General features: G+C 56.1%; 3 protein-coding genes across 4 annotated transcripts in view; 1 reads left to right on the top strand and 2 right to left on the bottom strand.

Annotated features, from left to right (window-relative positions):
- Window positions 1-4,241, bottom strand: part of OSCAR (osteoclast associated Ig-like receptor) — a 6,368-nt gene extending 2,127 nt beyond the window's left edge. The window contains exons 1-3 of the mRNA XM_032388842.1: window positions 3,971-4,241; window positions 3,240-3,272; window positions 748-1,089 (exon numbers count right to left, since the gene is read on the bottom strand). Coding sequence (XP_032244733.1) covers window positions 748-1,089; window positions 3,240-3,272; window positions 3,971-4,007 — 412 coding nt within the window. The 5' untranslated portion in view covers window positions 4,008-4,241. The remainder of the gene's footprint in view (window positions 1-747; window positions 1,090-3,239; window positions 3,273-3,970) is intronic.
- A 586-nt stretch (window positions 4,242-4,827) lies between these two features.
- On the top strand, window positions 4,828-7,097 carry NDUFA3 (NADH:ubiquinone oxidoreductase subunit A3). The gene is made up of 4 exons (XM_032388839.1): window positions 4,828-4,935; window positions 5,140-5,214; window positions 6,457-6,534; window positions 6,943-7,097. The coding sequence occupies exons 1-4, from the start codon at window positions 4,926-4,928 to the stop codon at window positions 7,032-7,034; spliced, it is 255 nt and encodes an 84-aa protein (XP_032244730.1). The 5' UTR covers window positions 4,828-4,925; the 3' UTR covers window positions 7,035-7,097.
- Window positions 7,072-14,650, bottom strand: part of TFPT (TCF3 fusion partner) — an 8,472-nt gene continuing 893 nt past the window's right edge. For both annotated transcript variants that reach the window (XM_032388826.1, XM_032388827.1), the window contains exons 2-6: window positions 13,899-14,157; window positions 11,267-11,337; window positions 7,934-8,003; window positions 7,624-7,842; window positions 7,072-7,302 (exon numbers count right to left, since the gene is read on the bottom strand). In XM_032388826.1, coding sequence (XP_032244717.1) covers window positions 7,183-7,302; window positions 7,624-7,842; window positions 7,934-8,003; window positions 11,267-11,337; window positions 13,899-14,157 — 739 coding nt within the window. In that variant the 3' untranslated portion in view covers window positions 7,072-7,182. The remainder of the gene's footprint in view (window positions 7,303-7,623; window positions 7,843-7,933; window positions 8,004-11,266; window positions 11,338-13,898; window positions 14,158-14,650) is intronic.

The following is a 14,650-nucleotide window of genomic DNA, read 5'->3' as shown; positions in this document are numbered from 1 at the left end:
CCCACTCCCTCTCCCCGGTCCACTGGCCTCCCACCCCCTACTTCCCCCCGGACCTCCCCCCCCCCCCCCGCCTCCCCCCGCTGTCTCTCTCTATCTCTGCCAGTGTCTCCCACAGTTTCTCTGCCTCCGTGTCGGTCTCTGTGCCCTTTGCATCCTTGTCCCTGGCTCCCCCTGTGTCTTCGTCCCCAAGTGCACCTTTCTCTGTGTCTCTGCCTCTCTCTCCCTGGTTGTCCCCTTTTCTCTCTTGGCCTGAGCCTCACTAAAAGCCTCTCTCCGTGTCCCTGTTTTGATCTCCCCGTCCTGTGCGTTTCACTACCCTGGATCTCGGAGGCAGCGTCTCCGGAGTTGTTTCTTCTGGTGTTTCTGGGTTTCTCCCAAGGTTTCCTAACCTCACTGGTGACATTTTGGATAAATCTGGATAATTCTTTGTTGTATGGGGTGAGGATGGGGGCTGTCCTGTGCATTGCTGGATGTTTGCAGCATCTTTGGTAGTAGTGACAACCAAAAATGTCCCCAGATATTACCAGAAAGTTCACCTGGGGGGCACAGTCGTCCCTGGTTAAGAATCACCTGTTTCTCTGGTTCTCTTTCTCTCCCCACGTAGCTCTTTTTGCTCTGGGTCATTGTACCAGCCTGTCTCTGTATGTCTCTTTCAGTATCTCTCTCCCTGTATTTCTCTGTCCCTCCTTCTCCCTCCCTCATCACACCCCAAAGTCCCTTCTTTTCCCCCCCGCCCCAGGACCTCACCTGTCACCAGCAGTTCCAACGTATCACTGGGGTGGGACCAGACTCCCAGATTCCAGCCTGGATTCCGGTAGCAGCAGTGGTAACTGCCCCCCTGGGCTGGGGTCACCTCCTCCAGGAAGAACTCTGCCAGCTCCATGGACACATCCCGGTACAGCACAGAGGTGATCTCTCCAGACTTGAAGAGTGCAAACCTCCAGGCAGGTTGAGGTGCCCGGCACCTCAAGGTCACGTTGACCCCAGGGGTTACAATTGCAGCAGGCTGAGCCCCCAGCCATGGCTTGGGGTATAAGGCTGGGGGGACTGAAAAAACAGGGCTACTGGGGCCCTGGGATTCCTGGGAGCCTGAGGAGATGGGGTGGGGAGAGAATCACCTGGGGCAATCCCTGCCTCTTTCTCATCCTTAGTTTCCTGCTTATAAAATAGGGGAGATGCTGGACCCCAGTCAAAGATTGTCAAGACTAGCTGCAAATTAGAGTAGCAGGGCAACTCCTGAGCTTTACTCCATGGTTTTTAAACGTAATGTCAAGGGATTGGGTCCCAGAAATCTGTACTTGTAAATTGCTCTTCAGACTATTTTTAACAAAGTCAACATATTTCAGTGGTTGCCAAAACTTGCTATTGATTTGGGTAAAAAAAAAAAAAAAAAAAAAGTGGTATCCCTACCTCAGACCAAATTCCAGACCAAATGCCCCAAAACCAATTCCAGGTTAATTAAAGACCTACATTGTTTTATTTTGTTTTGTTTTACTGTAAAAGTATTAGAAGAAAATATAGGAAAGTATATTTGTCTTGGGAAGAGAAAGCTATCTTAAAAAATAAAACAAAAAATTCAGAAGAGACAAGGTTAACTAATTTGATGACTGCAAAATTTTAAAGTTGTGTATGAAAATAGACGGAGCTAGAAAAAAAGCTATAGCACTGGCAGAAAGGACTTATTCATTAATCCCATAGATGAAGAGTATAGAAAGAAATCCTAAACCCAGCCCAGTTGAAAACTGGACAAGACATAGGAACCAGGTAGTGCACAGAAGAGGAAGTCCAATGGATGAAAACACATGGGGAGGGGGTAAGTTGCTTAATGTTACTGGTAATCATTAAAAAAAAAAAAATTAAAACAACAGTAAGATTTTTTTGCCTATCAGGTTGTCAAAAATTAAAACAATGGTTTATATTCTGTTTGGGTGAAGATATGGTGAAACAGGTAGTTAGGTACACTTGAGTGCACCTTTTGAGAAGGCAGTTCATCCCTTTCTATCAAAATACACAAAGGGCATGCCCTAATAATTCCACTGTTTCACCCTAGACAACTGTACATACGTGGGCACAAAAAGCTCACGTTGGAGTACTCACTGAAGCATTGATTAGGGTGGGGCTGGGAGAGGACACTGGAAACAACCTAAATATACATCAAGAGGGCCAACAAACTAGAATCCAACCATACAATGGCAAATGTTAAATAGCAGTTAAAAAAACATAGAGTTCGTTATAATAATACGGAAACACCTCCAAGAGAGATTGTAAAGTGAAAAAATGTAAGATGCAGAACAGTGTGAGTCATGAAATATCAATTTTGCCTTGGCAAGACAACAAAGAAGTATATAAATACATGTATGTGTCTGAATGCATGGAAACTTTTTGTAAGGATTCAGAGCTTATTTAAGGAAGATGAGGAAGGGGAAGAGGGAGGTTTATGTCCTTTGGGAATCATTTTTTAAACCATGAATATATGTTAGCTTTATCATTTAAAAAATAATAATTTAAAATAAATTGATAGCTAAGGTATCGTATCAGTGGTTTTCCGGGCGATTCTTATTTGAAGTTGTAGTATCATGAGGGAGGTTTGAGAGAAAGAGATCTCACCAATTGGAAAACCTGGAAAGAAACTCAAGGCTATCTCAGGGTGGAGGATCCTACTCTTGTGGAAATGGGCTTCCAAATGGGGGAGTTAATTTGGCATTGCCTGAGGTCCTATTTCTTGAGCCCTGCACTATGCCAAGCTTTGAGTCAAGGGTTTTACATACGTGATTTAAAAAAAAATACTTTTATTTTATTTTTTAAAGTAATCTCTATACCCAACATGGAGCTCAAACTCACAACCCCCAGATCAAGAGTTGCGTGCTCTACCAACTGAGCCAGCCAGGGATGATTTTATTAAATCCTCACAACAGCTCATTTCACAGAGAAGGAAACTGAGTAGCAAGCAGTGTTTTGTTCAAAGTTGTAAATGAATAATATGGTGAGAGTGGGGTTCCAGCTTAGGTCTCTTTAGCTCCAAAGTTCATGGTCTTCACTACTCACCTACACTGGTCACTAAAGGGAGTAAGATATGAAGGAAAGAAAGGAAGGAGGGAGGGACGGAAAAGATGAAAAAAGGGAGGAGTGGGAGGGAAATATGGAAATCTGGGATGAGTTTGAGCACCAAAATAAAATCTGAATAGTTGGAAATGGGTTGTCAGCAGGTTACAGGTGAATGGATGGGAGATCTTACTCACCAGTTGAAGTGAGGTCTGCATGACACAGAGGCCCTGTAGAAGGTGGAGGAGCTAAGTCTCTTCAAAGCCCTAGGCTTCTCCCAGTCCTACCTCACTGCAAACTCAGACATCTAAATCCTTCCTCTGAGAAACAGGAATCTTACCCATATGTCCTCTCTCAGTAGCCATAACTCGGGGCTCTTAATCCCCACCTACTTCACAAGTCTGGCCCAGCCCCCTCTTTCCTCTACACCCAGTGATCAGACCCTTGGACTCCACCTTTTCCAGGAGACAATAATCTGAGCCCACAATGTCTCCTCCCCGGGGGTCAGGAGTCTGGGTCCCCAGCTCCCTCCTTTCCCAGAGACCCAGGTGTTCTGGCTTCATCCTCTTCCTACATCAGAATCTAGGACTCTGCACTTGCTATCCCCAGGAGTTCAGGTCCTTCGCACCCTCCTGCCTCAAGACCCAGAGAATCCTGCCCCCACTCTCTCCTTGTCCAGGAACAGGAATTCAGGACCCATGTGTCCTTCTGTGTTAGGACCCAAGGATCTAAGTCCTGTCCCCTTATTCTGGTCTAGAATTCTGAACCCTCAGCTAGTGCTGCCTCACCATCCTGCACCTGCCCTCAGGGAGACTCATTAGCCTTCTTCCTTTCCCCCTCCCTACTCAGGGTGTCCAGGTCCCCAGAGCCTGTGTCTCTGCACCCCAACCAGCCTGGGACCCAGGGAGAAGGGGGTGGGGTGGCTCACAGAGGGTCAGCAGCTGGAGGATCAGCACCAGAGCCATGGCGGGCAGATCTTGGCTGGAGCAGAAGCAGGAGCCAGGGCTCAGCTGTGCCCTCTCACTTCTCAGGAAATGCAATGTCAGGAAGTCAGAGCCAGAGCTCTGTTTAAGGAAGGGAGGAGGGAAGTGGGGGCCTCTGGGTGACCGTGTCACATCCCCATGGTGCTGTGGAAAAACCTGGGAGAAGGGGCAGTCACAACCAGTTGCGTTCACCAATTAAACTTAAAAAAAAGACTAAAAACTGGCACCTATTATGTGCCAGACCCTGTGCTGCGCTATTCTGGGGGCACAGAGAGGACTCAGACCCCATCACTGCCCTAGAGCAGCTCCCAGTCTGATGTAAAGACAGAGGCCGACCCGGTGAGTGGGGGGAAAAAAAAAGTGAGCTACCCTAGAGGTCACCTATGGCACTGAGAGAATCCACAGAAGACACCTAGCCCTTCCGGGACGAGAGTTAAAACTTCCAGGAAGAACTGATTTTGAGCTGCGATCTCAAATGACAGCTGTCATTTGTCCTCTCCCGGCCTCCGTTTCTCCATCTGTAAAACGGGCTTTCATGAGCAAACTCTAACACGAGGACTGTTGCATTGCGCCTTGGATGGGTCGCAGCTGGAAGACGGGGAGTACGCCTCAGGCTTTGACTCCTAGGCGAAGAGCCCGGTTTGCACTTAATTCTGCGTTTTCGCAGCCGCTTCAAGACAGCTGTTCTGCGCCAGTACGCACGCGCGGACTCAGACGGCTGAGGTTCGCGCGCGGGGACCACGACTCCCAGAGCGCTCCGCGTCCTCGTCCCCGCCCTGGACCGGAGTGCCGTGCCAGGGCGCACGCGCAGACTCAGAGAGCGGGGACTCCGGCGCGGGGACCACAACTCCCAGAGTGCTCCGCGTGCTTGCCGCAGCCACCGCCTCCGCCGCGACCAAGATGGCCGGGAGTAAGTGAGGGCGAGAAGGGCGCGCGGGGTCCGGCGGTGCCGGGGTTGGGGCACCGCGGAGCCTCCGTGCAGGCGGAGGGGTCCGGGCCGGAGGGGGACGCCGAGGTCGCGAGAGGGCTCCTCCAGGGCGGGGGCGGCGCGAGAGGGTTAGAGGTCACCGGGGGCGTCCCCTGCAGGAGTGACCCTCCTCACCCGCCCCTCCAGGACTCGCCACCTTCCTCAAGGAGGCCTGGGCCAAGGAGCCGGTGCTGGTCGCGTCCTTCACCATCGGGGGCCTCGGTGCGTGAGCGTGCGTCACCCCCACCCTCCCCCAAGGTCCCGTCGCTCCCCACGAGCGCTCCAGTACCCCTCAACGTTCTGTGGGCCCCTCGTGGGTCGGCACCCCCGCGACGGCCCCTTGCCCACCCCATCCCCGATATTATGACCCCTTCACGAGCCCCCTTCTCCCCACCCCGTGCACACCTACCCAGGAGGTGCACGATCCCCCAGAGGAAGGTCCTCAGCCCAGGCTGTGCATCAAAAACACCTGAGCGACAAAAATGTCCGAATCCTACCCGCTTTTTACCCTCGGCCGCCCGCCACCCCCACGTGCAGTGTGGAGCGGAGTGGGGTGGAGGTGGCCCGGGGGACCCTAGCCTGTGAAAATCCCCCAGGGGTTCTACCGGCAGCCCCTGTCTGGAACAGGGCTGCTCCCACTTTAGTGTGCGGGCGGTCTTGTTAAGATGCGACTGTCATTGTATAGGTCTGGGATGGGGCAGATCTCCCGGGTCCCCAGATCTTGTCGGGACCGCTGGTCTGTAGGCCACACGCCGCGCTGAGGTTCTAGGGCAGCCGCGGGCCGCACTGGCCGCTGAGCGCCTGAATCGAGCCGGTCCGCTTCGCGCTCTAACGCACGGTACACACCGGGTTGCACAGAGTGCGACAAGTCTATAAATATCTCCGCTTCTTTTGTGTTGATTATATGTGGGAATACATCCAATACACCAGGTTAAATAATTTTAGAAATTCATTTGTATCTTTTAACTTTATTTTTAATGTGGCTGTTAGAAGTGTAAAACCAAATACGTGGCTCATGTATTTCTGTCGGACAGTGCTGGCCTAGAACATTGCTTTTACCCCTTACCCCTGCCCCCCAGACTCCTGGCTCCCACCCTGGGTGCACTGTAATTTCCGGGCAACTAATCCTTTTACAACCCCCCCCCCCCCCAACTTCCCTCCGTTTGTAACAGTTCGTTATTCCTCTGGAAGATTCCCAAGACACTGCGCTCGCCCACCACCCTGTGCTCCCAGGGTGACCTGGGTCCCATGTTTCCTTGAATTGCTCGCTCCCACCCCCTCTCTTTCTGCTGGTAAATGGGAATCCCGGAATGCCAGGGGGGTCTCCTGGAGGGGCAGGACCTCCCTGCTCCCCTCCTCCCATGTATTTGACTCATAGTTTGCAGAAGTTCAGCTTCTTCTGCCTTCCCCTCCCACCCCCGCCTGAAAGCCACCTTCCCACGGGCCTCACCCGTCTCTCCACAGCTCTAATTCTGCCCACCCTCAGCCCCTTCACCAAATACGCCACCATGATCAACCAGGCCACGCCCTACAACTATCCAGGTGAGTGGGAGGCCCCAAGCAGGAGTGGGGGTGGGGTAACCTCCCTGTGCTGGGGGAGGATTGATCATGGGCAGGTCTTTCCTCTGCAGGGGTCTGAGAATCTGCAGCGTGGGCTGGACTTTTTTTCTTCTTCTGAGATCTAATCCGTGTGCCCTGAAACTCATTTCCTGTTTTTGCACTTTCGAGTTTCTGTTGTCGTTCCAGATTTGTATTCCTTTCTGGATTTTTGTCATTCTGTGTCTGTGCTTTTCCGTGCCTCTAGGTCTCTATCTCCCTGCTTCTCTCTGTGTCCCCTCTCTCACCTCTCCCCTGGGGTCCCCCTTCCTCTTTGAATGTGAACTGACAGACTAGCCTTTATGGGCCTCCCAAGATCTGCTGGTCTCAGTGGCCCACCCTCCTGCCCCACAGTGCCCCTCCGAGATGATGGGAACATGCCCGACGTGCCCAGCCACCCCCAGGACCCCCAGGGCCCAAGCTTGGAGTGGCTGAAGAACTTGTGAGCACCCCCGGTGACATGGAGGAGGCCCCTCCCCTGAGCCAATAAAATGTGAAAAGCGACCCCAGAACCTGAGCTTGTGTGTGATCAGAGGTGGAAACAGTAGACAGTGGCCAAGGCGTTTCTGGGGGTCAGTTTATTGGGGGTGGGGGTCAGTCAAAGGGGGGGCTGGCTAGGGTGGGGTAGGGCAGCAGTCTGTCTGGCCCCCGAGAAACCCAACTGGAGTCCAGGGCCTCATCTGCTTCGAAGCCAAAGTCTTCCTCGACTTTAATCTGGGGGAGAGAAGGAACAGGCGTGAGCAGGCCCACCGGCCTCAGTTCTGGCTCCTCAGCTTCCTCTGCACCTGGGCGAAAACCCCGACACTGCCGCCTTCCCTTCCCCCCATGGTCTCTGACCCTCTCTCCCCCCTCTGCTCCAACCTTCTCCCCGGCCTCCTCCAAGTCTCTCTCTTTTTCCACCCAAGCCCTCACCTGGCTTTTTCTCCTTCCCTACCCACCCCAGCCCTTCCAGCCCCACCTCCTTTCTCCAGCGGTCCCCAGCCCCGTCCCCAGCCCCCGCAGCACTGTTGCCAGACCCAGGAGCCCTGGTCCCACCTGCACCGGGGCCAGCTCTGGAGTCAGCACAGCTCCTGCTCGGCGTCCGTCCCGGGGCGCTCGCCGCCTCTTGCGTCCGCTGGGCCCCTCAGCCGGGGTCGGGCTGCTGGGCTCGGGGGGTGCGGGCGTCCTTCGGGGCGGGGACAGCCCCTCTTTCTCTGGAGGCTCGTTCTCAGCGTTGCCGGGGGTGGGAGCATCTGTGCCCTGGCTGCCCTCGTCCTGGGGGGAGAAGGGGCAGCAGGGGAAGACTCTGTCCTGGTGCCCAGCCCCCCGGCCCCCCAGCCCCAGCCCGCCGGGAGGCCGTGCTCACCTCCAGGACGATGGTGAGCTGGCTGGTGCGGTAGTCATCACCGTAGGTGTCCAGCACCCTCATGAGGAACCTGTGTCCGGAGAGAGCCCGCCAGGGGCACAGCCTCAGCGTCTGGTGGTGGGGGAAGGGGTACCCCACAGCCCAGCCCCAGCTCCGAAGCCAAGGTGGTCCTGGACCTGTAGACCCAGAAGATTCGGAGCTCCCAAGTCTGAGTCCTGGGTGCCAAGTACTTGAGCAGCCGGTGGGACCCTGGGCCAGGCAAGGGGACCTGTCTGCACCTGTTTCCTGCTCAGTCGACAGGACAGGACAACGCTGAGCGGGCGCATCGCCGTGAGGGTGACACTGTGGCTAGCGGGAGCATCTCCTAGCGCTCGGCGCACGTCCTGGTGTCAGCCGGTGTCCTTATCCGTAACCGGAGGGCAAGGCAAAGATGGGTGCCGAGCACTCCTGCAGGTGCTACCTTCTCTGCCTCCCCCGGTCCCCGCTTCTAAGAACCTCGGGGTTTGTTTTTTTTAAGATTTTATTTATTTATTTGAGAGAGAGAGAGAATGAGGGGAGGGGAGGGTCAGAGGGAGAAGCAGATTCCCTGCCGAGCAGGGAGCCCGATGTGGGACTCGATCCAGGGACTCCGGGATCATGACCTGAGCTGAAGGCAGTCGCTTAACCGACTGAGCCACCCAGGCGCCCAGAACCTCGGGGGTTTTAGCTCTGACTGCTACCTGGCAGCCAGCGCCTGGGCGGAGTGCTTTACATGCAGTCTCTTTCCAGGTGAGTGTGTGCACCTGCTCTGCACCACGCGTTCTCAGTGCTGGCGACACATCGGGGAACCACACAAAAACCCCTGAGCCTCCTGAACTCGGGGGACAATCAGCAAGTCAACAAAACAGAGTAAGCTGGAAAGTAGGAAGAGGACGCAGGATACTGGAAGAGGGCTGGAACCTCAAAAGATGGTGGGGGATGCCTCATTGAGAAGGTGAAGGAGTGGCAGGAAAACATTTCTGGCAGAAGGGACAGCCAGTGCAAAGGCCTTGAGGTGGGAGCAGCATGTGTGCGGTGTTCTTGGTAGAGCAAAGTGTGATGGGCCCTCTGACACAGGGCCCTGTTGGCCGTTGGAGGATAATTCTGGCTCTGACTCTGGTGGGACCCCATGCGGGGTTGGGAGCAGAGAAATGACTTGGTCTGTCTTATTTTTTAGTTATTTATTTTTTACTTTTGAAAAAAGAATTTTTAAAAATTTGTGATGAGATACACATAACTTACCACTTGCCAGTTTAACCACTTTAAGTGTCCAGCTCAGTGGCATTAAGCACATTCACGCTGCTGTGCAACCATCACCACCACCTGTCTCCAGGACTCTCTGCATCTTCCCAAGTAAAACGGTCCCATTAAACAACTCCCCACTCCCCTGCCCCTAGCAACCACCACTCTGCTCTCCGTCTCTGTGAACTTAAGTCCCCACCTGAGTGGAATCACACAGGACTTGTCCTTCTGTGACTGGCTTACTTAGCACAATGTCTTCACCGTTCGTGGTGTAGCTTCCTTTTTAAGACTGGATGGTCCTCCTACGTGTGGACCACACTGTTCATCCATCCGCAGATAGATTCTCGGATGCTTCCACGTTTGGGCTGCTATGAATACTGTTATGATCATGGGCGGGCACGTCAGTGGCCCTGCTTTCAACTCTCCCGGGGGATATACCTACAAATGGAGTTGCTAGATCACATGGTAATTGTTTTTAAACTTGGGGGAAGTGCCATACTGTTTTTACACAGTGGCATGGCATGTCTTACATTTTAGAAGACCTCCTGGCCACCCCCCGAATTTCTGGCGAGTTCCCAGGTGGTACCAAGACTCCTCCTGGTCCTGGGGCCACACTCTTGAGAAGCACGGGGCTGAGCTCCAGATAGACTGTTCAAAAAACAATCACCCTGATTTGTATGGTTAGGGGAAGCTTAGCACGTGCAGATCCCTTCCCGAACTTTCAATGTTTTAACCATAAAGGCCAGTCTTCCCTTTCATAAACTCTCTTGGTTTGACTGTGAGAGAGAATCTCGGCTAACGGTACAACCAGGAGAAAAGGTTCACCCAGAGTGTGGCGGCAGGAGCCTCGGGAGGGTCAGGGAGGCCAGGGCAAGTGTGGCAGGCGTTGGGCAAGGAGCCGAGTCCCTTGGCCCAGGGTGCTGGCATCCTGGGTCTGTTCTGAGGGTGCATCAGGCGAGGAGGTGAGAGACAGAGCAGCAGCTGGGAGGGTTCATTCTCTGACGTGGAGCGGACGGGGGGCAGGGGGCGAGGTCAGGGTCAGCTGTGCCTGCGTGTGACGTGACCAGAAGTCACTGTCCAGCAGGCGGCTGACAAAGGGCACAGAGATCAAAGAGCTGCAGACAGGATTCAAAGGACCATGGTGCTGTGACGTTCCGGACACAGAACCCTCTGTGAGGACAGAAACGTCCTGTCCCGGCCACCTGTCGCTGTCGCGGAGCCCCTGCCACGTGGCGACAGCCACGGAGGAACTTTCTGAGGCCGTTTTGGTTTCGAGGTCAGCTGCCACCCGTGCTGGGCTACCACGCGGTGAGCGCCACTGAGGAACGCAAGTTTCAATTTCATTTTAGTTGGTTTGGGTAAAAATCACCACTGGTGGCTGCCGAGCACGTGAACAGAGGCCAGTGCAACTGAGGAACTGAGTTTGCTATTTCACTTCAATGAATTAAAATTTATTGTGACTAATGTTAAATTTCAATTTTAACGAAGTCTCGGGTTAAGTCGCCACCTGCGGCTACCGGCTGGAGAGCGGAGGTGTGGACGTGGGGGGACCCAGGGCCAAGCCCTGGGGTGCTGGGGCGAGGAATGGCCAGGAGGCAGGGAAAGCAGGTGAGTGAGGGACCTGGACACCAAGGAGGTGCTTGAGGGCGGGCGCATCCTGTGGGTCAGGTGAGTGCAGGCCTGAGGACTGGCCGGGTCACAGCGCATTCCAGACACGGGGACACGGCGCGTGGCGGGAGGCTCTGGGCTGGGCTCCTCCCATGAGCTCCTGTTCAATCCTCAGCAGCCACAAGATTTTAGCCACCTCCGTGAGACGGGAAATGGGCTCAGAGAGGGATGCCGCCTGCTGAGAGTCACACAGCAAAACTGCTTGAAACCAAGCGTGCGACTCTACATCCTGAGCTTCTGTTCTGCTGTGCGTCCCATTCAAAGGGAGCGCACCTGCCTCCCCACCCTTGCTCAGCCCTTCCCACAAGGCCTGGGTGGACAGGAAGCAGGCAAGAAGCGCGAGAGGTGGTGGAAACAGCAGCTGGAGCAGAGGCACGGGGCCCAGGGGGGCATGCAAGGGGTTACCTCCGCTCCTGCTGAAGTCTCCGTGTTATCCTTTGCACCTGATGGAGCCTGTTCAGGACCCGCTCATTCACCTGCAGGGAGGCAGGAGGAGGCACAAGTCACCTGGACTCACTTGTTCCGTGCGTGGTGAATGGAGCCCCAGCGGGGCCCCGGGGAGCCAACCACACTGCCTCACATGCTCCGGGCCTACTGCACCCACTCCTTCCCTACTCGGGCCCCTCCTGCTCCTCTCCCTCGCATCCGCTGCACCCCAGCTGGCCTCCTCTCGTCCTGGGGGCCTTCCCACACGCCTGCAGATTCCCGCCCTCAAGTCTGACCTCAGAGGTTACCTGCTCAGGTAGTCCACCCCGACCTCCCGCCACACTGCAACACCCCCTCCCTCCTCAGGCCCCCCACGTGCCCCCCGTGCACCCAGCCACTCCTCTCTGCCTCAGTTTCCCTCATAACACTCCTCACCACCTTCTAGCCTACCCACTTCTCCTGCTCACCGTCTCCCCCACCAGACCATACGCTCCAAAGGACACAGAGCGTGCCTGGGTCCCCATGCCTTGAGCAGAACCTGGCGAGGGGGTGCGGTGCTCCATCAGTATTTGCTGAATGTGTGACTTCCTGCCGTGCAAAGTGCTGGGGGGACACCGCGCGGCCCACTTGCTGGAGATTAGGCAGGCGGTGGCTACTTTAGGTCCAGCAGAGAGGTGTGTGGGCCTAGTCACGAATGAGCAGGTAGTGCCCCGGGTCAGAAGGACCTGGGTTCAAACCCCAGCCTGCCCCTTCAAGCTGTGTGACCTTGGGTGAGTCACCTACAACCTCTGTGAGCTTGCGTTTGTAAAACAGGAATAACGCCACCCCCTATTCCCGATGGGGTGGAATAAGCAGAAACTCAAATACCAGCTCTATTTGAGCAAATAATGGAGTCCCTTTGGACCCTGGTATCCATGTGTCAAACGGGGCTCGGGGTCTCTGCTGCCATTTCGGGGGGGGGGGGGCGGAGAGGCAGCAGGGCGTCCTGACACACCCTGTGTGTAAAGCCCAGGGCAGGCCTGGCACACAGTGGGTGCTCCCACGTGACCACGGCTGCCCTGATGTCACCACCCGTGTCCTGGGAAGCCCTGAGAACACAGGATGCCGGGGATGAAATATTACTGCTGTCGTGGAATTCACGTGAGGAGTCTCCAGGGGACAAGAGCTGAGGAGGTGGTTGAGGAGGGAAGCAGGTCGGGGTGAGCGTAGGACGGGGTGGAGCCAACAGCCACCTAGTACAGGACATAGAGCATCTGGTTTGCGTAGATCACATGTGATTTGTCTCCCTACTGTCTACTACACCTGTGCGCACACGCGGACGTAAGACCACACGGCAGACAGCGTCCTGCTAACGTTCTAGCTGTCACTGGCTGCCCGGGAGCAGCTGGCCACGGGGGGCGCAGCTGCTGGGGAGTACATTCTAATACACGGAGCTGACCTGCTCCAAGCACTCCCCATGTGGCCCTCTCCGACATCTGTCAAAGCAAACGTCTGTCCTGCTCCAGGCAGCCTGATGCGCTCCTCATCCGAAGAGGGCCTGAACGTCCATCCTTGGTCTCCACCTGCTCTGTGTCCTGACCCCTGCTCCAGCTCAGACCACCACCGTTAGGGGCTGGATGGTGTCCCCCAAAAAGCCATGGAGTCCTAACTCCCAGTACCTCAGAACGGACCTTCTTCGCACATAGGGTCTTCACAGGGGTAATCAAGTGAAATGAGGTCAGTGAGCAGGCCCGTGTCCTCATACGAGGAGGAAACTGGGGCACAGACAGGCACACCCAGGGAGAACCCCACATGAAGGTGAAGGCAGAGACCCACCAGTCGGGGAACACTGATGAATACCAGCAACCACCGGTGCGAGGAGAGACGCAGGTCGCAGATTCTTCTCCACACCCCCACCCCTACCCCCGGCCGTCAGAAGGAGCCAGCCCTGCTGACACCTGCTGACAGCCTGATCTTGCACCTGCGGCCTGCAGAGCTGTGACAGTGCATTTCTGTTACTTAGCGCCCAGTTCGTGGTCCTCGCTTACAGCAGGCCTAGGAGACTAATACAACCAAGCTCAGTCTTCCAAACACCCAGCCCTGACCCTGTCCCTCCCCCGTCTGAAACCTTCCAACGACTCTCCCTCACTTAAACAACAAACCCAAACCCAAACTTCACGCCCTGGTGCTCCCGGCCTTTCAAGATCTGGTCCCTGCCAACTGCGCGCTCCTCATTCTCACCCAGGAAGCCGATGCAGTGATGCAGCTGAGAGAAACCGCGTCTGGGGCAGGAGCCATGGGGATGGAGAGAAGGATCCAAGGGAGACCCAAGCGGCAGAGTGGTCAGGACGTGAGGCCTGATGTGAGGGGTGTGGGAGCCCTGAAAACCCTGATTAGTGGGGAACGTGAGGGGCAGCTACAAACATCAGTGAGCCGATCTGGGTCGTCAGGGCCGCTCGTAGAGCACGCGGCTCTGCAGAGGCCTTACGGCGCCTGACACGTGACAGGTGGAGAATGAATGAACGAGAGTCACCCAGCTGGGTAAAGAAGGCTGGCACATGGACAGGCAGAGACCCGAAATGGGTGATTCTGGCCAGGGGGCCCCAGAACGGGGGAATCCGCACTCACCTACCTGCTCGATCTCCCGGCAGCGCCGCCCTAGCGCCTGGTACTTCCTACGATTTAGTTCCCGCTGGCGCCGCCGCTGGCCGCGGGCGGCCTCCTCTTCTTCGTCCCGCTCCCGGAGCCCCGAGCCGCCCAGACCCCCAGACACGAACTCCACTTCCGTCTCCAGCTCGCTCTCCAAGATGTGACCCCCGAACAGCGGAGGCAGCGCCAGCTCCGAGCCCGGCGGCGCTGAGAACTCTTCGAAGCCCACAGCTGCCATGGTCCTGTAAGGTCAGGGGGTTCAGGGACCCCGAACCTCCGGCCCCTAGCTCCCTCCTCCCTCAGACCCGGGAGTCCAGCCCCTCAGACCCAGGAGCCCAGGCCCCCAGCCCCTCCTCCCTCAGACTCAGGAGCCCAGACCCCTCCTCCCTCAGACTCAGGAGTCCAGGCCCCCAGCCCCTCCTCCCTCAGACCCGGGAGTCCAGCCCCTCAGACCCGGGAGTCCAGGCCCCCAGCCCCTCCTCCATCAGACCCGGGAGTCCAGGCCCCCAGCCCCCTCCTCCCTCAGACCCGGGAGCCCAGGCCCTCAGCCCCTCCTCCCTCAGACCAGGAGTCCAGCCCCCCCAGCCCCAGGGCCCCAGGCCCCCAGCCCCCTCATCCATCAGACCCAGGAGTCCAGGCCTCCAGCCCCTCCTCCCTCAGACCCAGGAGTCCAGGCCCCCAGCCCCCCCCTCCCTCAGACCCAGGAGTCCAGGCCCCCAGCCCCTCCTCCCTCAG

This window comes from Phoca vitulina, unplaced genomic scaffold, assembly GCF_004348235.1.
Source record: "Phoca vitulina isolate PV1807 unplaced genomic scaffold, GSC_HSeal_1.0 scaffold52, whole genome shotgun sequence".
NCBI classification, from domain to species: domain Eukaryota; kingdom Metazoa; phylum Chordata; class Mammalia; order Carnivora; family Phocidae; genus Phoca; species Phoca vitulina.
The sequence above is the reverse complement of the archived record's forward strand: the minus strand, read 5'-3'. Positions and strand labels throughout refer to the sequence as shown.

Bases quoted from the DNA above. Each gene is read 5' to 3' on its own strand.
- NDUFA3 (XM_032388839.1), top strand. The intron at 5,215-6,456 runs GTGCGTGAGCGT...GTCTCTCCACAG, and splicing joins CTTCACCATCGGGGGCCTCG to CTCTAATTCTGCCCACCCTC. The intron at 6,535-6,942 runs GTGAGTGGGAGG...CCTGCCCCACAG, and splicing joins CACGCCCTACAACTATCCAG to TGCCCCTCCGAGATGATGGG.